At 38.3% G+C, this 22,653-nt stretch overlaps 1 protein-coding gene across 1 annotated transcript in view; it reads right to left on the reverse strand.

The window, feature by feature from the left end:
* The window catches only part of abca12 (ATP-binding cassette, sub-family A (ABC1), member 12), a 66,922-nt gene extending 47,365 nt beyond the window's left edge, over nucleotides 1–19,557 (reverse strand). Inside the window, 22 exon segments of the mRNA XM_069698548.1 lie at nucleotides 88–236; nucleotides 547–614; nucleotides 881–993; nucleotides 1,841–4,447; nucleotides 5,191–5,305; nucleotides 5,485–5,618; nucleotides 5,969–6,168; nucleotides 6,479–6,640; nucleotides 7,254–7,384; nucleotides 8,117–8,250; nucleotides 8,865–9,031; nucleotides 10,328–10,468; nucleotides 11,383–11,483; nucleotides 11,663–11,781; nucleotides 12,151–12,344; nucleotides 12,505–12,675; nucleotides 13,066–13,136; nucleotides 14,175–14,305; nucleotides 15,392–15,530; nucleotides 18,623–18,716; nucleotides 18,912–18,989; nucleotides 19,453–19,557. Coding sequence (XP_069554649.1) covers nucleotides 88–236; nucleotides 547–614; nucleotides 881–993; nucleotides 1,841–4,447; nucleotides 5,191–5,305; nucleotides 5,485–5,618; nucleotides 5,969–6,168; nucleotides 6,479–6,640; nucleotides 7,254–7,384; nucleotides 8,117–8,250; nucleotides 8,865–9,031; nucleotides 10,328–10,468; nucleotides 11,383–11,483; nucleotides 11,663–11,781; nucleotides 12,151–12,344; nucleotides 12,505–12,675; nucleotides 13,066–13,136; nucleotides 14,175–14,305; nucleotides 15,392–15,530; nucleotides 18,623–18,716; nucleotides 18,912–18,977 — 5,207 coding nt within the window. The 5' untranslated portion in view covers nucleotides 18,978–18,989; nucleotides 19,453–19,557.
* Between the last annotated feature and the right edge of the window lie 3,096 nt (nucleotides 19,558–22,653).

Genomic DNA, 22,653 nt, shown 5'->3' on the forward strand with positions numbered 1-22,653 from the left:
ATGTAATTTAATATCAAGGTACTGTCAAAGAGCACTAAGTAATTAGTTGTTTGGTTTGTTTCCATTCTGCTTGGTAATTAAACTTACTTCTCCCACGTGTCTCGGTCTGCCTGCCCGGTCATCACCTGCTCCAGGACTCCAACCAGATGAGTAAAAGCCTCGAGAGACGGAGCAGTTTCATGTGAGCCTGCGCCTCCCATAACAAGTTTCCAAAACATGGACAAGAGTTTGCTCATCTGAGAATAAAAGAAAATGAACAATGGTGGTGGTGGTGGGTGTGATAAATGATAAATCAGTATCCCCGATTGTAAACAAGCAGTTTTGAGCTGGGATTTGGCCAAAAGTTCCAGTAGCAACAGGCAGGGGTGTGGCATGCTTCATGAGCATTTTATTATCAATGTAATGTAAGGTTTAACTTGCACCTGTCAAATAATGCAGGTCCACATATGAATTTACACTTAAAGCACTTTTAAAAGAGATACAACAAACAAAAATAAGGAACTTTTCAAGTTCATGTGCACATGTTTAATAGTGCAGAAGGTTTACCTGGCCAATAACTTTTGGCAAATCTTCCACTGATGCACTCTCGAAAGTCGCCCAGAGACTCATGTTGCCTGAAATCATAAGAAATACTGTTCACAAAACAGTTTTTAACTTTAATATCCAACATACTTACAATCCTACATGTGAAACTGTGAGCAAAGAAACCTATTGTTACATCAGACAACAGAAACATGGTGGTACTTTGATCTGCTTTCATCCTTAGGCTGTCTGGCATGAACACTTGAATAATGAAGTGCACAGTGTGACCTCCACTCCATCAGTTTCATCAGGATTCAACATGCTGTCCACCCACAGTGATACTGAGGAGCTGACTTGCCTTGGCCGGACTCCATGATGCAGTGAGTGATGTTAATGAGGATAGAGATGTAGGCCTGGGCTGTGCTGTGGGGCGGTAGGAGGCTCCGGATCGTCTTCATCTCATTCAAAATGCTTAAGAAACAAAGCAAATCAATATTTCACATCTGAACGCTTCTCCTCAAAAGGTCATCATGTTTCATCACGACTGCAGAGGATGCAACCGCATGTACTTCATCATTCTGTTAGATTTAAATTACACATCTAGATATAACAATACAAAGGACCACAGTATGGTCTTTAACGCAGATAAAAATATGATATCTAAAAGGTCCTGTTTGTTTTCTATACAGTATATATGAATAACTGAACCTGCAATAAACTCTTTTTGGAAATTTTGGTGCAGAGGAAACAAGCTGTAAACAACAATCGGATATTATCTCCTTAGAAATACGGCCAGGCAAAACTGTTACAGCTCACACAAAACAGAGCAGGAAGAATACTGCCTGTTTTTTTTTTTTTTAAGAATAAAGAGACTAAAAATAGCTGCCTGCTGCAGCTGAAAATCACACTGCAATGTAATGAGAGTGAGCCAAACCTATCAAATTTAGAACTGGAAAACCAAAACTATGAGCTAATAGATGCTAAAATGCTCTGTGGACCTGAGGGAGCTGCAAAATTCAGATGCTATTCTATGTGGGTTACTCAAAATGTGCAGTCCCTTTCACATACAAGTCATGTTCCACTGTAGCCGCTTTAAAATCAAATTAAGTTTCTTACTAAATACGTTATATTTCTCTATTTTGATGGTGTTGTCATTAACTACTACAAAATAACTGCATTACATTTAGTTATATTATTATTCTTTAAATATATTTATTCTAGAGCACCATTTCCACAGATTTGTCGTCTCCTTCCCTGTTTAATACCATGAAATATGTCAATAATTTGTGCAGTTATTGATATTTGTGGCGTCACTCACAGTTCATTCCAGCTGTCTGGTCCAACGGCTTCAGAGATTGTCACAAAATATGTGGTTATTACTTTGACTCCGGCCAGCAGGTATTCTGCAAACATTTCTGGTACTATGTGTTGGATGACTCCCTCGGCTCTCTTCAGGATGAGGAGGGAGATGTTGCGTGATGAAGCGTAACTCATGTCTGGATGGACAATGACCTTTAGTGAATCTTGCACAATCTCCAGGATGTCTTGCTGTACAGGAGGCGGCAAGGGACCCGTGACTGTGGTCAGGATTTGCATTGCACTTTGGACTGCTTCCAAGATAGCCGCTACAAAGTGTTCGCTCTGTAGGCCACCTGTTTGCTCTGCCACCATTAGGGCTTTGCTCAGTGACTGGGTGATATTGCCAAGTATGGAGAGGTAGGCCAGTTCATCATTACTGAGAAAATTACCCATCGTCTGCAGAAAGTGGTGGATGTCCGTCACAGGGGCGGACGCTGCCATGGAGGAGTTTCCCCATTGGAGCATACCAGTAAGGACCAATGGGACACTGGGCTGTTTCATCCACTGTTCTATGAGGTCAAGGTAGAGTTTAATTTGGCGTTCAGCGGAATTCAGAACTGTCATGTTGAACGGCATTTCAGAGCCTTGAAAGCTATTTTGAGCCTCCAGGTTGACCTTTATCATGTCCCATAGACGCCGAAGAATCTCAATTGTTGTTAGGCCAACTGTAGTCACCCCTCCACCATCTATCGGGTGCTGGAGGTTGTTTATCAGGAACACAACCTTGTCCCTGACAAACAAGGAGAAATCCGTACTTGCCAGCTGTAATGTCACTTGTATTTGTGCCATGGAGAACACGGGCTGAAGGAGCTCTGAGACCGTACAGTTGCTGGTGATATTTTCCAGTCTTTTCAAGTACCAATCCACAAGTTCCAGATATACTTCCTGGGCATACATGGGGTCCTTCATCAAGGTGGTGTCAAAGCTGTTGTTAAATGGATCCAGGTTCGCAATCAGTTGTACCAGATCATCCAGCACTCTGATTTCTTTCATGATCTCAGGAGTGCTTAGTTGGTTCAGCTTGAGGCCCATCTTAACATTGTTCAGGGTGCTGTTCAAGGTTTGTGCAAGAGCCATGTTAGGACTGGAGCTGAGATTAATTTGGAGGACGTCACCGATAGTGTTTTTGATAATTGCTGGAATGAGGGAGATGATGGCTGTATCTTTACGGAGGGCAGGTATGTGTGTCAGAAACCCGCTGACTCCGTCGATCAATCCAACAACACACTGGGTTGTCACCACCTGGTCAGACTGAGGTTTAAAACACTGGTGAACATTGACAACCTCCATTATGTTTGCCATCAGGTCACTTATGTTGGCAGCTCCTGCTAGTGCAGCAATGTCATTCAGCTCCTGGGCAGTTAAGTTTGACTGTCTAAGAGCACTTTGGACACTGGACACTGTGATGTTTGGTGTCGCCAAGACCAATTTGATGAAATGAAGGGTCTGTTTGAAGGTTTCCACATTGGCAGCATCATTTGGTGACAGCAGGAGTGAGAAAAATGTGGGCATCATTTCCTCATATTCCGGCCGTCCTGGAAAAGAACTGGTTGTAGTTAGTTTAATGGCAACATAACCTTCAGCCGAGAGCATCACGTCTGATATCTGATCCAGGACCATGAAGATTTCTGAAATTCCTGCCAAACAGTCATAGTCTGCTGAACAATTGGTAATGTGATACTGCAGAGCTTTGAAATCCTGGAGAAAGTGAGCCACATCCTTTTGGACTTCAGGTGGCAGGAATGCTACAAACTTCTGGATAACAATGTTCTGGGCAGCATCTGGTCCAGCCTGAGTCAGATTGTGAAGGCGCTCAGGGGTGAGGAGGTTGAGAAAGTCCACGGTGAGCAGGTGGAGATCAGTGACTTGACCTGGGCTGAACTGCCCACTTGGTAACAGGAGATTTTCAATTTTTCGTAGTCTATAGATGGAAATGATGAATTCTTGGAGCTGGCGTATGTACCCAAGAACGATGTCAGTTGGGTCACCGTTTGGAGAATCCAACAGTTTTGTCAGTAGCTCCATGGCACTGAGGATGGCCTCTACAAGGCCTGTTGAGGTCTGGTTGGTGAAAGGCTGAAGGGCTTCTTTGAGGCGGGCCACATCATCAGGGTGGAAGTATTGAGAGTAGGTAAGCAGAGTGTGTCCCATGATGTGTGGGAGAGACATAGTGAGGTTACCCTCCAAGGAGAGGAACTGCATAATCAACCGCTCCAGTGTAGGCATTGCTTGGTCTGTCTCATCAAAGGTGAAAATGTGCTGGTTGAGCCTGCCAGTCTTTGAGGCAACATCAAGTATTTTGGCGGCATCAAAAGGTCCGTCATTGAAGAGCAGAGGCAGAAGTGGTGACAGACCTGTGGACTGGAACAGCTTACTGATGAGGGGAACTATGACCTCAGGGTCAGAGATGTTTCGGTCAGGGAGAATGAAAATTGTGTTGACGAAGCCATCCAGGTTACTAATCAGGTTAATGAGGTAGGCAGAGAGGGCATCTCCACCTTTGATTTCCTGTTTCGAATATGAGGCTGCCAAATGTTGCAACACATTGACGGTTCCTTTGAGACAACTACAGAGAAAAGAGAGGAGTGAAAGAGAACATATCAGTTTTATAAATTGGAGTGGCAAATTCCTGTATAACAATGACAACAATAACTACTGTAGATGATAATTATAATGCCACATTCATACCTTTTGTCCGCTAAATAAAAAGCTTGAGTCAGTGGTCATTAAGCTTAGCATAAAGACTGGAAACACGGTGAAACAGCCTGCCTGGCTCTGTCTGAAGTATTGAAAATGATGATGCTTACAAATCAACATGCTAAATACTTGTTGTTTAAAACATAGAAATCTTGAAGTGGGAAAATGACGACGGTTCTTCAGGAAGTTATGTGCTGAAACCTTTCTTTTTTTTGCCAAGGCTCAGTGCCTACCTTGACGGCACTGAGCCTTGTCATCACTAAGCAACCAATAAATAATCGAACATATCGTTTTCACACTGCTGGTCAGCAGATGTTTTAGTTTTCATTTTCTTCTTTTATCCGAAAAAGGCAGGCTAGCAGTTCCCCTTGTTTCCAGTCTTTATGCTAAGCTAGGCTTGCTACTGCATGTGGGCTCACATTTAATGGACAGGTAAGATATTGGCATGGGTCTTGACAATAAAACTAATAAAATGAAATTTCTTTTTTAATAAATGTTGTAATGAGTCAACATAATATCAACATTTAAGGGGCAATAACAGAAAAGAGGAATCAAGTTCAAAGCATACAAAGGGCTAACAATAAAGTAAGTCTATCAGTCCTCATCACTTACTTTACCAGGACGTCCTGGCTTGGTGACATCAGAGCTACATTCATCGCCTGAGCAAACTGTGGCCAGTTCAAACCAGTATCGCAATGAATGCCAAGGGAGTGGATGTCAACAGAACCTTAAACACAAGGTAAAAACACTTCAGACATATTCCATAGGAATTAGATGTCTTTATTTTACCATATTATTAAATATTATTATATTATATTATTAAATCACTTTTGGTTTTGGGTGAACTTACTGTGTGAAAAATTGAAGGAGAGGAGAGGAAGAAGTGAAAAAGAGAATTGGACTCACAGTTTGCTGGATGAGTTGTGACATCAGGCCTGTAATTCAAAATCCAGTAAAGCATGTGGACATAGTTCTTTACATTGGGCCACAGATGACTCTTCTCAAACTTTTCTCCAAAATTGACCATGGCCCAGAAAACACTGCAAGCAAAGCAAAAGCACAGCACTGTTGAGAAAGTGAATCAATAACACTACGAAATGTGCACAATATCTAAAACACATCATGACGGAGAACATATCCTCATATTCATCTTTAATTTACCTGTTATTTTCTAACACTGATTTTACTGAAGTGGGAAATTTGCATTTTTCATCACTAGAAAAGATATTTCACCGACTGATACTTTCAAACATTAAATGACTTTGCAATATCTTTGGATGAAATGATAAACAGGTATCAATCATCTGATCAGATTTAAAGTAGATCTGCAAAGCAACCTGTCCCTGTGGAATGAAACCATGCAAGTTCATAATCAACACTTTGTCAAGACCTTTGTTGAAGAGTTCCAGCAACATCATAAGGATTGTTGTCAGGCATCCAGTAATCTTCACCCAGTTCTGTGGCAAGTCTGTCCAAAAACACTCCAAACTGCATGCTGCTGTTATACAACTTGTGCCACTCAGAGAGGATCATGGGAAGTGTTACATTGAAGTCTGTTTGGCCCGTGAGGGTGCTGTACACGTTTCGTGCCTGGGGATTACAATATGAAAAAGGATATAAGATAACCAAACACCGGAGTTGTGTTTATTGAAACACAGTATTGGCTGATACTTAAAACAAAGATCAAATTGCAGAAAATCCTCTTCAGGTACTATTTATAAGTTTGAGATGAACAGAAAAACAAATTATAGATGGATCAAGTTTTCTGGAAGTGTTTCTGTGTAAAAAAATCTGTAGCTGTTGACTTTACTGTGAATTATTAAAAGCTATGTACACTCCTGTAATGAGGAAATATCTGGCAGCATTTCATGAATAAATTCAAATATTTCATAACTTTTACCTGGTGAATCAGATGTTTCCAGTCCATCAGTAACGCTTCCTCAAGAGCTGAGCTGTTTTGGCAGATCATTGACCTCCACACCTCGATCTTTATACTCCTGCTGGATAAAAGCCACTCAAAGGAACTCAGAAGGTCTTCACATGTTAAAGGCCCAGTCAGAGTCTGGTGGAACAGATAAAAAAGATAAGTGTTTGTTAATCTTTGTCAGCAATTTGTTATCATCAGAAACCTCAAATATTTCATTCATCCCCTGACGTCAGGGCATTACATGTGACAGAGAGCTGTCATATCTGTGGGTCATTATTAAAACAAATTAGTAGAGACAGGAGTCAAGTCATCTCAGGCCAAGTAGATGGAACAGATTGTTTATTTTTATTTACATTTTTTTGCAACCCTGGTCCTGTTTTGCCATTTTAACCATCTTTCTCATTTATGACAACAATTTACACTCTAGTTCAATTGCTGAGAACTATGACTGCAGCAACACTGGCAGCTTCAATGTCCACTGCTCATTAACAGTCCTACTTACCTGAGGTAATTACTGGGAAACAAAAGTAAAAGTAAATGCACCCACAGTATGTATTATAATGAACTCAACTGCTAGACAGGTCTGCCTGACTGCTTATGAGTCTGCAATAACATAAATGACTAAGTACTTTTGAAAACTTGTGAAAAATCATGCCTGAAAATAAAGTAAAATAAAGTAGTAAAAATTACAATCCGATCATTTAAGATATTAACAGCCAAGTTCTCAGTTAAAATACCACTAGCATACCTTCATAATCACTTCCAACACACCGTCCAGGACATCACCAATCCAAACGCTTGCCTCAGAGTGGTTTGTCAGCAGCATATGATAAGTGAGTTGGAAGTGATTGGCATCTGTCAGAACATTGCTCATCATTTCTGCAAACCAATGTGTAGATGACAAATTTACAACAAGACAAAGCCGGGTCAGTTCACAACATATTCAGTGAGAGAGCTGATTTTTAGGTTACGTGACAAAATAAGAGGGTTTTTTTTGTTTTTTTAAGAGAAATCCACCTTTGGACACTCTTCTTTGTTAAGTCATACACATGACTCTCTTCAATACATCCCAAATGACGGTTTTGTATGAAGTGCTCCAATTTTTCCTTTGTGTGTGTGTGTGTGTGTGTGTGTGTGTGTGTGTGTGTGTGTGTGTGTGTGTGTGTGTGTGTGTGTGTGTGTGTGTGTGTGTGTGTGTGTGTGTGGCTATCCATTGTGGTAACTCCTCTAGTCCAACATTTTCTACCTTTCATCAGTCCCCTGAGAAAGGGTGTGAACTTGTTCCATTCCCTTTTCAGTTACACAATATACAAAGTGAAGACAAGATGTCCTGTGAATACAGAAACTTTTTGATGTGGTGTCTGCTTTTGCTCTCTGGTTGAAATCACTGACACCATGACAGCACATGCTTTGTTTTTTTTGTCAAAATCAATTTAAAAAAATAAATATGATTTTCCTCACTTGTGAATAGACATCAGATAGGATAAAGAAAGGTGTTTTTAACATTGCAGAAACTGAACCTGAATAATAGTAACTGTAATGACACTTTTTTTTTTTTTTATTACTCCCACAAAAAGGCCTTGGTGTGAACAAAATGTTTTGTAGTCTTACCTTCCACAGTGTCTACGGCCAGCGTTGCTAACTTCATGGACTGAAAGCCAGTTCTTAGGAGGCTCTGGACAAACATATCCACCTCAGGCACATTCTTTATAATCTCCAACACTACTTTACCAACCTCCAAAAACCTGCCAAAGGATAAGGCCAGACTCAGCATGAAGAATCAATTGTTCACATTAAAGTGAACACAAGACTGCAGGGATGATTTCATGATTTATTTACAGATATTTGGCCTGATGTATTCAAGGAGAAATACAAAATTCTAAAAGGCTGGTTCACCTCAGAAAGACAAAAAGGTAGATGTCTAAGAGACATTACAAAAGGCTTTCCAACATGCTCTTCCTAAGTATGAGGGATCAAACAAGAAAGGCTGAAAGCTCTAGACAAATTGCATAAATGTTTGGATTGATATAAAAAATGGCTTTAAAAATCTTGAAATATTTTCTGTAAAATCAATTTCCCAATCAATTTCCCAGAGATGTTGAGGCTATTTATTTTCCATGTACACTCTTTCATAGAGCATGACATTTAGTTGATGCAATAAAATATTAGAAAAGGTATTTTGTTGTCTGATGCTGAACAAAAATATACATCTAAAATATGAAATCTACTCATATTTAAACATTTGTCTGACATTTGGGAAGTCCATTCATCTACTCCTATCCAATTTACAGTTGTATTTAAAAAAATATTTTACTTTACAGCTTTAGTAGTAGCAGAGAGGAGATGGCACTTGACTTACAGCTCCTCCTCAATGTTTTGCGGTTGTGTCTCTACGCTACGCCGGTTCCTCCTGATGCTGGAGCCTCCCTGTCCTCCTGAAGATAAACCTCCAACCAGGCTGTGCAGAAGCCCTTTGGCAAAGGATAAATCATGTGGAGCAACATGCTTACTCCATGAGAGGAGAATCTGGGAGAAACATAGTGAACATAAAGAGGCAGGGGGGAAAGGAGAAGAGAGCCCAACAGTTAGATTTGCAAAATTGAAATAATTTACGGCCAATGCATTATGCATAAGAAGTGAATGGTTTTTTTTCTACTCTGCTCCTGTCACTTTCTGTCACCACCCTACACCCTTTTTTTTTTTTTTTTTTTTTACCACAAACACATTTAATAAAGCAACAAGGAAAACATTCCAACACGGTTAGTGCTGCAGCTGACCTTTTAATTATGCCAGAGACATGTATGTATGTAAGGTACATATTTATATACAAGCTCGAGGTTGAGGTTTTTTTTCCCATTCAGCTACTCATAATTATAGTTAAAAAAATATACTGTATGTGAAATGGAATTAAAGCAGCAAGAAATTACACTTTAACATAATATGGTGTATTGTTTACATCAACTTTGCTTTTGGATAAAAAGCATAAAGTATACAAAAATAAGACTTTCCTATTGTAAAAAGCCTTATTGTTTTGACATAAATTGACCATAGAGCTGACAAGTAAATCTTTGGCTTCTTTTCTTTAACTGCAAAACTTTTTTGTTATTTTGAAATAGAGAAAAACAAGGTTTACTGTGTTTTTTGTATTGTAATATTGTACATTTTGTCAAGAAAGTAATATTTGCTGTTCATTGAATGTTAACTTTAACAGGTGGTTGATGACTTACATAACGTTATCCTGCAGAGATTTAAAGATATGAAGGTGGAGAGCTGATATCAAACAATTACACTGTGTTATTCCCACATGCACCATAGCTCTGAACCTACAGCTGACATGTCTGATTAAAATTACACATGTACATCATTGCTTTATGACAGTATTAAATCACAAATTTATGTCCAGTTGAGTGTATGAGCGAGCAGACAAAGTAATGACAGTGTTATCTAACAGGTTCTGATTGGAAATGATCTCATCAAAACATGCATAGTCACGGCAGGGCTAATTGGATATGCTTGAGGTTTCTGTTCCTCAGGTGCAGCCTGGCAGTTGCTGTAGCTCGTAGCCATGGCTAACCACTTTCTTGTGGCCGTAGACTAATTACTTGGTATACTCTGAATCTAATTACTCGTGATGGTGGCACTTGAGAAAGCAATTTGGGAGCAAAGAATAGAAGAGCACAGGCAACAACATGAGACAGTGAGAAAGAGAGACAACAGAGAAGGACATCAGTAAACGGCGTCCACACACATCAAGTAGCCGACTCCTTCTGATGTCTATGATTCTCTCTGTTGATGGTGATGACGATCATAATTCTAGACTACCTGCTTTGCGGCCTTGTCAGGGTTGATCCAACTCAGAAGCATGTCCACAGCGCCTGTGCTGCACGCTGCCGTCAGCCACATCCGGTTGTTGCTGTTGTCACACAAGTAGCCTTGCCCCATGCCCATCGTCAGGCCGATAGCCTAAGATAGAGAAACCAGTTGTATTACTTATAATGGGTGTGGTCAAACTCGTTCTGAAAAGGAGACTCATTTAGACACAAAAATAGTGGAACAGAAGAACATTTTTAACATTCGCTCTCTTTCAGATACAACACTCATATGTGTCAGTTATGAAGTTAGAGCTAGGAGATGGTTGACTTAGTTTAGCAAGACTGGAAACTGAGGAAAACAACTAGCCTGACTCTGTCCAAAAAAAATCCACCAGCCAGAAGGAAATGTTGAATTTTTTTTCCCCCTTTAAAATAAACAAAATGAAAATGTGAAGTTGTCGATTTCTTATGTGACTGTAAAATGCCAAATTTTTCTGATAATTCTTTGCACTGATTAGACCGACAAGATATAAAATGTTAATAGGTGAGGTTTGTTCCCTTTGAACAGACTAGCTGTCCCCCTCTCTGGTTAATTTATGCAAAGCTAAACTAACTGTCTGCTGTACATTTTTGTATATTTAAGGTACAGTTCAGCCATGAGAGTGGTATCATTCTTGTCACTCACTGCAAGAAAGTGAATACACGTCACAGTATTTTCCTCAAGGCTGTGTAAAATATTTCTTTAACTTGTCATTGGAAGTTCAGATTCTCTATTGCTTCTTTGATTCTGTTTTCCTGACTGAATGTGGCACCAAACACTTCCTGGGTTAAAGGCACAGTGAAAAGACCAGCTTGGCAACCCTGAAGAAAAATCTGTTGGCTTTTTATTTTAATCTTGTTTACAGATTTAACATGTAATTATCGAAAACTCCTCCCCAGTGAAAAGTCTGTGTGCAAACGCAAATATTTAGCTTTCACCTTTTTGTCCCATAGTACAGAAATGTTCTGTGTGGCATATCTATTTGTTGGATATGCTATTGGAATGCACAGTATAAAGAAACGTACCTTATCCAGTGGAATCTGAACCTCTTGTAGAACAAGGTTCACCATTTCACTCAGTGAGTCATTGTGTAACGTGACAATATCTCTGAGGGAAACGGAAACATCTAAGCAGAAATTAATCACATGGTCAGATGTTAAGTCAGACTTTCATGGGCAACATTCAGCATTCACAACATAATTCAGCATATAAGAAATCCGACAATTAAGGTATATTACAAAAATAACCTCAAATTTGTGGGTAACATGTGGTGTGTGTAAAGTACAGCTGATGGTGCATAGTTACTTTTGCCAGGCCAGTTTTGAGCATAGTTGATGAGGTTGATGCCTCCCGCGAGCAGCGGATGCACCGTGGACAGTGGGGCACCAGTTTCAGGGAAATTGTTCTGGATGACATGCATTGCACTAAGGAGACCATGAAAATACAAGTATTTAATGCTCAAATAAAGACCAAACTCAGAGCAAACACCCAGCAAAATTAATGACTAAAGAAACACAAGCGATGCCCTGCTGGAGCTCTGAATGCTTAAGTCCCATATATTAGGCTCTGTAAACAGGGCAAGGCTGTGTGTTTGAAAGCTAAAACAAAAACACTATTTCTAAACTGAAGTCGCCAAAGGTCGATTTTATTTTACCTCTGCCCAGTATCTTTAAACTGCAACATACTAAAATAGTCTGATTTGATTTTTCTTTTCAAAAGAAACTGCAGAAACACCTCATACAGCAGCGCTTCATTCCCTTTTGTATTGTTCCCTCACTGAAGGCACACATTACCTCTGTATGTTTGTGAGTAGGGCTTTCATGCTGTCCAGCGCTTGGTCGAGTGTACCAGGAGAGAAGAGCTGGGGAATAGCTATCAGAGTATCCCACAGCGACGCCTCATTTTGCAGCTGATTAAACAACATCACTGTCGCCCCAGCCACCGTCATCATCTCATCTGGTTTTGTCAGCATCAGCTCCATCAGTATCTGACAGTCAGAGACAACGTCTCAGTCACCAAAAACATTTGTAACAGCACTCATTTCTCTAAACTGTAGATTTATGTTTTGTTTTTTGAAAACAGGGATAACCAGCTGACACATGCTGGCATAAACCCAAATAACTTTACACAAGCCAACACAAACCTACCTGGTTGAGCGTATCGAGTGACACCTTGAACACAGTATTGTTGGTGTGGCAGAAAGTGAGTACAGCATTGGTGAGGGTGTTGGGTGACGTTGTGTTTATCATGGGCAGAGTCACAGTGCAGATGGCTCTCTTGAACAGGTTCGCCGACTCCAACATTTTGTTCAAGGTCTCCTGTAAGGAACATGATTCATGTGAATTCAACTTGTCCCATAAAGTAAAGATTTTTATTCAGAAGGTCGGGAAACAATAATATTAGATTATCAGGGCTCATACAGTGATTGTACAAATTACACCACTTAAACTATTTATTTTTGTTTTGTTTCAACTTTAACCAGACAAGACATCCACAAACGTAGTCAGGAACAGACACAAAACTGTCAGGCTAAATCTGTTATCACTTCCATATTTCATCCCCGGCCATTTTTAGGTGATTTGAGGGAATACGTTGATTATTCTTTGATGAGGGGCTTAAATACTTTCCTGTCTGAGTTCAAATGAATTGCAATTGCCCAACCTCTTCAGGGCATTTTGTTCCTTCAATGACATCTTGACATAACCCACCTGGTCTTGCAGAAGAGTGGTGTTGGCACTCATGCGAGAGACATTATGAGGCCTTCCTGGGTTAGGTAAACCTTTAATACAAGAACACATGGTTGAAGACTTCAGACAGTAGGAGTTACAGTAACACCCGGTAATATAGTCACCTTATAAATCAAAAAGTCCCTATTTGCTAAACCAAATGGTAAAAGAAACTCTATAAAGTGTAGTTGTTAAAACAAAAGTTCCACATTTTTACAAAAATGGCTTTTTTTTCTCGCAAAACACTACATGAACAGATTATTCCCCGTCTGAATATGAAGCTTCCAGGAGATGGTTAGCTGAACTCATCAGAGCTGCCTATCCTATACTGTCTTTCCAAAAAGTCAGTTATTGTTTAAATAAACCCAATGGCATGCTCATGCTTGGTGTTTTTTATCATGTTTAATCTACTAGAAAATAGAGAATTCTAACTACATGTGTGTCTAAGTGTGACTTTTCATCATCATAAATAGGCCTCAGTTAATCATCTAATGGTTATTTGCAGCACTAATGCATTTAAAGGTCCCATATTTTACACTTTTCTGATGTTTTATTTGCTGTGTGGATATCCATAAAAATATATTTTTGTGGTTTCAAATACCAAAAATCATCTAAATCTGGTTTCAAATCTCTTATGTTTCTCTCTGTTGCAACATTGAGAACAGGCTGTTTAGTGTCTGTGTCTTTAAGTTGTATTGATATCACTGAACATCTCATCTGATTGGCATTTTGTGAGTGACGCACAAACTGACACGTTTTCTCCGCACTTGACGGTTGCTAACTCTGTGACAGAAATCACAACAAACTTACATTAGTTCAAACTGCACAGTTGCTGAATACGTGCATTTCTTTGTGGACTGAGCGTTTTGAAACTCCCACAGTATGTATACAGCGCTTTGACGTGTTTTATAATAACAAAAGCAATAGAAATCAGAAATCATACAATTTGCGACCTTTAAATGGGGCTATGAGAATGAAACAACGTGAAGATACCCAAAACGCCGAGTTAAACCCAGAACTGGAGGTCAGAAACTTTACTGAAGAACTGAAAAATGTTGCCATGGAGGGGTCTGTGGAGGGAGATAACATACCAAAAATGTTGCCCAAGACTTTAATCAGCACTGCAGGATCATTCTTGGCATCACGGGGGAAAGCGAATTTTGAAAAATCTTCTCCTTGAAGCAGATTTCCCAGTGGTGATGTCCTCAGCAAGTTGGAGGATCTGTCATACAGTTTCAAAAGGATAAGATGAGGTATAACAATCAGATGAAGTCTACATAAAAAATGTCTGATAAAGGTTAATCATTTTAAAAGCTGTTCTTGAAGGTTTTCCCACAGAAGGTTTAATCAATTTTTCTGATTCATAAGTTGTGGACGTCACCTGTTTACTTAACGTCTTATTCTAATAAGTATCACTGTGCCGTGCTGAAACCAGCAGCTGGTCTAAGAGTTGCCCCTGAAACTAAATACTGTATGAATATATGTTGTTGTATAAAATATATAAATATTGATCATATTGCTTTTCTTGGTTAAATTGACATGATCAAATTGTACTCTTTGTACATTTAGACTTTTCCAGTAATTCTATTTATCTTAAATACAAATGGAAAAGTTCAGGAACATTTTTCTGAAAATTTTAATGAACATTTTAATGAAAAATAAAAAATACTCAGGGGGAAAAAAAGCTGTTAATGTTGAACTGTGGTTCTTGAAAAGAAAACAAAAGCTTGACTAAAAAGGAATGAAGGATCATGAGTTAGACAAACAGGTTTTTCTACCGTCATTCCCTCGTATGGAATTTATATTGTTGTGACAGCGCCACAGATTAACATGTTATCTCTGCCAAGTGATGTTTTTTCAGACTTGAACTTCAACAAAGCAAACAGGTGCCTGGTTATGAAACTCCACATGTTGACAGAGTTGTTTCAAAGAAAATACAGTAAAGAAGAACAGACATAATAGTTATCAGTCATCTTCTGCTTGACAACAAAATGTGGTGAATAGGTAAGGGTGAAGGCCAGTTCCCTTCTTCTTCAACAGAAGGGAATGTTTGTTGTTGCTACATTTCCATGATCACACTGACTAATCATCTCATGTGATGCTGATATGCTGCACTGTGTCCCTCCTTTGTGACTTAAGGATCTTCTGCACACCTTCAATTATATGACCAAGGCTAACAGACACACTACGGTGAAGATGTGGAAGCTTCATGAAACACTTTAGAGGCGTATTGACTAAAATTATACTTCAATAAATATGCACTTATATTCTCAGCATATGGGTAAGATGACACCGATGAATCAGGTACCTTGAATGCTCTGATGACTTTGCTGTGGTTGGATCCACCAGGCTAGACTTGTCATGACAATAGCTGTCTTTGTTGCACATGAGGGTCTGCAGGAAAGGGAAAAAGCCCGTGCTGGGGAGATTCCGCGGTGCCCCATAACCTAGAGGAGACAGAATAAAGTTTTACTGTGCTTTCACTTCCGTTAACAATTCTTTTTAAAATCCTTAGTTATTTACTTTAGGCCAATACAATTCTTTTAGACTTAATATTATATTCACGACAATGTCATACTATTGATGATATTCAAGGTGAGGACAAAATATCCTAAACACATGAGCTGATCAGCAACAGATTGGTTAAATAGGAAAATCTGCCTTGAGAACTTGCTTGAACAGGTGTAAGAACGTTTTTGACCACTAGATCAGAAGCCTGAGCTAATTTCTGTTTGACTGTATCACTAGCCGTGCGTAACTTATGGTCGGAAAACAATCTCGGCAATTACTAAGATTCAGGACGAGATATAAAGAGCCTGAAGATCAAGTTGCGGTCAGACAGCTATGACTGGACTGATATTCAATTCATGCGTTTCATCTTGGAATTGCAGAACCCAGACAAGAGCTTTTGACTATAGACAGCCATGACATTTGTGAAAGTCATTGTAAAATGTGGAGCATATAAGCAAACTTTAAAGACCTGAATTACATCTGACCTCAAGGTTTTCATCTGTATTTACACACACAATTGTATAGCAATAACGCGTAGCTGGCAACATTGAAAATAAAAACACTGATTCATTCAAGTTAAAAAAAAAAAAAAAAAGAGGAGTAAAAAGGCAAATGGCAGAACTTATATTCATACAATTGAAATGGCAATTTAAGAGGTACAAAAAATGTATGAATAATTGGAACAGCTTTGTAATACCTCAGCGACAATCATTGCTCATATAAGGCTGGTACTCAAAGGTACGCAGTGCCAGCACATCTACATTTTACTCTTTGATGTACTGTGACTTTTTCTTGCGCAATGCCACTTTTCACAAGTAACTGGTACTTTTTTTGGCAGATCAGTGTGAGGGAGGCTCTGACGTGATTGTTTCTCACATTTTGGTAAGTTCAGGGACCAATTGGTTGACAGTGAAACAAAAAGTACCAGCCACGTTCCCGTCCTCGCTGGCTGCTTATCTCTGTCGGCAGCTAGCCTAAGTAAGTTTACATTAACTTATAATATTGGCATGGCTCCAAAGGGGCACAAAGGAAAAATGAACAGAGTCAGATAATGACAAAGTAAAGCTGTGAAAGTCAAATCCCACCCAACCTAACGTTAGCTTAACTCCTAGCTGTGAAAAGCCTGTATTGTAACGTTAGCATCAGTTAAGTACTTGCTGCTACAATTCAGGGTTATGGTTAAAAGTGATTAAAAGTGTTGTTTGTGCTCACAAAAATGTCTAGTAGTGCTTGCTGGGTGCGATCATCAAATATTCAATCACATAATGTAAACTACTTTTCAACAAACTCCACAGTTTAGATTAAAAAAATGGATTAAGTCAACATTGGTTGACCAAATGCTGCAACTTCCTGTATCTGTTTCAAAGTAAAAGCCCTTATTTTAAATTAAAAGCTTGATCTTTTCAAAAACAGCCCAGACATATGCAAGGTCCCCTTGCCGAGGTACATTTATGTTGTGAACATCAGCACTATCTTCGAGTATCTTTTATTCACTACAGAAATCCATAACGTAATACTTCAAATATTACACTTAAGCATTTAAGAGCACTTCTACTATCAACAATTAGACAAAAAAAGCATACACTTTGGTGTCTGCGTATTTTTGAAAATTCTTATCTATCAAACATTACATTGCAACATGACTCCAAATACAACAGAAGCCATCCTAGAGAAAATGGGCAAGTTATTATTTACTTCTATAATGAAGACTACAATAGGTAGTTCTGAGACAAATACCAGCCCACATTGGATGTAAATTATTTTAATCTTTTTTATCTGCAAGTCACTTTAAATCAATTTGAAACACTATACAACACGATTTCAGGCTACTGCTGGTCATTCGGTCGGATCAGATAATGAACATGGTTTCGTTGCCTGTTTTGGGTGTCGTCTAATACTGTATATATATGTATATAACAAACAACCCACAGAGAGCATCTATGGGAGAGGGAAGGTGCCATTGTTTTGATTCAGTGGGTAGTTTTTATATTGAGGAACACTGGGGTTATTGAATTACAAAAGAATCCCTGCCTCCTTAGAATCTGATCCATCTAAAAAGGCTGAATGAACATAAGAGGGAGGGTTAGCTCTGCACTAGTTATGATTACTACCATGAGTACAAAGGTTTTTATCATAGCGTTAAAGGCAGGAAATTTGACCCAATCATAAAAGGTTTATTCAAAATACTCCTCCTGCTTTGTTTTGTGAGGTCAAAAATATATTTGTTAAAGAACTGGGCCTACAAATAACTAAAAGGCTTCTGGTATTCTTTTTTCAAACCAACTGGTCACATGTTCTGCCACTCCCTCTATAACCAACCATTGAACTGAGGTCCTAGATGGCATCACAAAGCCACATTTACCGCAGATAAATACATGTGATCTTAGCCAGTACAAAGGTTAAAAAATAAAGGAGTACATACATCATGACAGCATTGATGAAAAAGGCTCAGTTCTGAAGGATTATTGCTGTTTGAGTTTAATCCTCCCATTTGTTTACTTTGATTGTGAAATTGGAATGTCAGGTTCGCAGGTGCCGACCTTCAAGGTGTCAACGAAAAATCCTGCAGTCCACATCAAGTCAGTATTGTGTCAATGTAAGCTTCAGAAACCTCTTTTGTTCCGCAGTTGACTGTACCCACCCTTAATGAAACTCACAATAACATCAGACTTATATAATAAGTATAATAATAATATTTTCAGTGAAGTATTTACTGCAATACTCTGAAAATCCATTGCAGATATGAAAATATAGTAAATACAGCTGTGATTATTTATAAAAGCAGCTTTAATTTGCTATACCTGACCTCATAGAAGATTTATGGTACTGCAAGAGGAGTGTAAAAGTAAAATCGGCAGATTGTGACAGATTTACAGTGTCATGTAATGAATGCTTTATTCTCTTTTCTTGCAGTGTATTTTTGTTTTATTAAATAATATCAGTGTTTACAATTGATTTAACAATAATAAGCGCTGTCTTTGTTAAAAAATAAGTTTGTGACGAAGTGATACTGCAGTTTTACACTCACATGTTTCTCTGACTATGGGAGGGAACTGGTTGCGGGCCACAGCAATGAGGATGAAGATGATCAGAGGCCAGGTGATCAGAGTCAGGGACCAGAACTACAACACAAGATATTGTAAAACTCATTATTGATAATCAGTTCACACAGAGTTAATTTCCATTTTGCATTTTAAGTCGTACATGATTTAATATTCCTGAGTTTCCAGGCTGTATGTTTGCTTATTTGTGGCATTTATTCTCCACAATCTCTTTTAGGTAATTAAATAAAAGTGACAACTCCACTTATCACTCACCGGCTGTCTGATGATGGACAGTCCATTCTTCCACAGAAGAAGTTTCAGTTGCTGGAGGAAGGCCATCAGTGGAGGTGGCTAAAATAAAGACACAATATATTAAAAGTATATCTCTAGTCTATTAACAAAAACATGCACAAGCAAGTAGAATGTGTTTTAGGCATAGTGTGTAACAGCATTCCTCCACTAATGTATATGAGATTGAAAGTTAATTATCTTAAGCTTTCATAGAAGTGTCCAAAGGAATGACGACTCCATCGGCTGTGATATGATCCAAAACTCTGCAACATTAATGACCTTGTCATAAAATCCATGTGTCTACATATAAGGGACTTAGGTCTTTTGGCATAGTCTGATCTTTCAGATATAAACAGATGAACAGCTACATTTATCCTTATTACTCGTAAGATTCACAAGAGTCCACACAGAGAAACTGGATGAAAAAGTACTTCTTCATGAAAATCATTTCGATGTTATCATTAAATACCTTTGTCATATGTACACTTGATAATACTGCAGTAATAAATCACGGCTGACCTACCTGGCTGTAGCTTTCCTCTTGATTGGTCTAGTGACGTGTTATCGGACGGTAGCTCGCAGGGTCGTTAGGGAGTGCATGGCGCTCGATGGCCCCTAGCAGGATGCCCTTTCCATCAGTCGGTTAGTAGTAAGAAACTGAACAAATTCACGCTCTAAAACAGAGAAGCAGCGGGAAAAAACAAAACCGTCTTCAAGGGCATCGCAGTTACTGCAGCAACAGCGGCCACCTTCACCTGTCTGTTTCTGTTTCCTGATAATGTGAGGAGATCCTCCTGCGTGAAACAAGGTAACCCTGCAAAAAGGGGCGTGGCCTCCGACTGCAACAACCTGCCTGCACGAAACAAGGACCCTTTAAGTGTTTTTTTTCATGTACATATCATTTACAATCATTCACAATCAAAGAAGCTAATCACAGTAGTTAGCCTACCTTTTGAATTAAATAGCTTAAAGAGCCCCTTCGGAAATATATATATATATTTTTTTATACTGATTAACTGATGGCCAAAGCTCGGATTTCATTTTAAGTGGCTCTATTTTACTTACATGATACCTTTAAACATCTGTATAACAGGTGCAATGGTGTTGAATCCCTTCCTCATGTTCCTATATGGCTCTGAGCATTGCTTCAAAATATAAGCTATCTTTAATTATAGCTAGTTGTTATTCAGAGTGAAAGAAAAACAAATCTGTGATTTCAGGCTGCAAAGTTACAAAGCGTTTAAAATAATTGTTCTGCATTGACAACATGGATTTTTAGGTTTGAAGCATCACATTGCACTCGGTTACACAAGAGGTGTTGTTGGGGAAGTGTGTGTCTCCACAGGGAAAGGTCACGCTGATATAATGTGGGGGATCCACTGGGGAGGAAGAAAAAAACAAACAATATCGTGAATTCTCCTGACATTTCCCAAGCCCATAATAATGTATAGAGTGATACTCAAGAAAAATTAGCAATCAAAAGTATATGATTTTAGAATTAAAATGATTGTAAAACATAATCTCAATTATCATGTTTACACAGAACTATAATGGGCAAGAGGTGAAGATTTCAGCAAATACAGATTGGAAAAAAAAAATCAACCATTTATGCTTTTTATTTATGTTTCACATGGCTGAAGCCAATGTCATTTCTCTACTCTTTTTCAGACACACTTTCTAAATGCTAAATATAGCTGTCGGTAAAGTCTTTTTGACAGCATCATATTCTTTCCATGACGATGCTTAAAAAAACAATGGATCACCGAAAGCTTAAGGGGCGGGCCCAACAAGAGCATAGGGCAGAGGACTCAATAGCATTGTTGAATACCCCAAAAAGAACTGTGTCATCAATCTGGTTATACTGGTTTTTACCTTGATATAAACGTGGGAACATTTTTCAATCGCTAACTACCTACCACACACACACGTGCGCAACAGTACTCCCATTACTAGAAGTAATAAAGCTGAGGGAACATTTCAATGATAAGTACATATGTCTCAATCTCTGTCTCTGTATCTAAAAACATCCCGTTTGATGGTACAAGGATTTTGAGTAAATTTAAAAGGGTTGAAAAAAAGATATGTATAATCTCACCCTGTGACAATTATTACACAATAACACATATATCATCATTTCTAAATGTCACCTGTTGACTTAATGTGGTTAAGATGTGAATGTGCTATTAAGTGTGTGTAAATGTAGTGTTGGTGAAATAGTAACTTCCTTAAACAAATATTTACAGCAACAAACTTTGCTTTTTATACACAGCAATTTTCTAACATTTAAAATCTGCACACACACAAAAAAAAAATGTTTTATTTAAAACCACAATCACATATCGATTGTACAAAGCAAGTTATTAAACCAGTGGTACTCAAACAGGAATATCAAGGAAGGCTGAGTGTACCTAAAGTGGATGAATATGATTCATGTGGAAACATAACAAATCTTATTCTGCAAAATGCTCTGATGAAAGCCAGGCTGTCTTGCTAACCTTTATCTTTTATGTATTTCAGTTAGTTCAACTCTTTTATTATTAAATTTACAATTATTGTTTAAAAGGAAATGTGCTTTTCCTGCAGTGTGGGAGCATTATGTCTTTCCACTTCTCAAAACAGAAATATATATTTTTCTTTTTTAAGTTTGAGAACTACTGGATTAGAAAATGCCCATACCAAACAGGTTTTTATCAATATTTGTGCATACTCTGGAAAAAAGATTTATTATGTAACAGCTTGATGTCCGGCAGTGTTGTGTGGCTTCCTTGTGCCATTTCAATTCCTTTCAGTGGTATTCAGAAACACTTTGATGGGCTATGCAAAATCTATGTTTGTGGTTTAAACAGACGAGACTGGACATATTTATCATTAATAAAATTCTTCGATATTATCATAATATTGTTATTTACAATGTTAAGAACCTGCTTTTCAGTCATATTTCATACTATTCCAGCATCACTAATGTTGTAATATAATGCCATATAACAAATGGTAATTCTCAACACTGCATAAAAATATAAAAAAGCAAAAATATTGCTGTTTTTGAGGGGAGGGGGGTATTTCATTTATTAAACCCGTGTGCTTTTTAAATAAGAAACATTGAATGTAAGCACAATTTTACTGGATAACAAGTAAATTCCAAAAGGTGTCTTTGATCAAAGTGTTTTACCTTCATATTGTGTTTATGATCACTAAATGCTACTTCATACCACTTTTTGAAAAATAATTCTTTGATAATTTCTTCAAAGTATAACAGCTTAAGTTTAGATGCTCAAGCAGTGAACCTAATATTTTGAATCTCATGAAATGTAAGCTGAGAATACATCCTTACAATAATGTCTGCTGCAGTCATTATAAGACACTTTTCTCACCCGTTGTGCTGGTGTAAAAAATAAATATCAAAAATGTTGTAAAACACAAGCCTCTTTTGAAGCATCCACAGTCAACATCCCTCCTATGAATGTAAGCTGATTTAATTTTTTTTAACAATAATAATAATACTTGTTTGGCAGCTCAGTCGTGGCCTTTTGGGCATAAAGTTCAGTCACAGTGGTCATTATAGACCTGATTGCACAACACTGAAACAAAATAAGTGAAAAAACAATAACCGCATGACAGTTCAAATGTCTTGTATATTTTTGTATACAGTGAACCCTCGCTATAACGCGGTTCACCTTTCACGGTCTCGCTGCTTCACGGATTTGCATCGTGCATTGAAATCACA

This window comes from Brachyistius frenatus, unplaced genomic scaffold, assembly GCF_029030835.1.
Source record: "Brachyistius frenatus isolate BFR_SWC_R1_liver_20210118 unplaced genomic scaffold, ASM2903083v1 Contig_27, whole genome shotgun sequence".
In the NCBI taxonomy this organism is placed as follows: domain Eukaryota; kingdom Metazoa; phylum Chordata; class Actinopteri; family Embiotocidae; genus Brachyistius; species Brachyistius frenatus.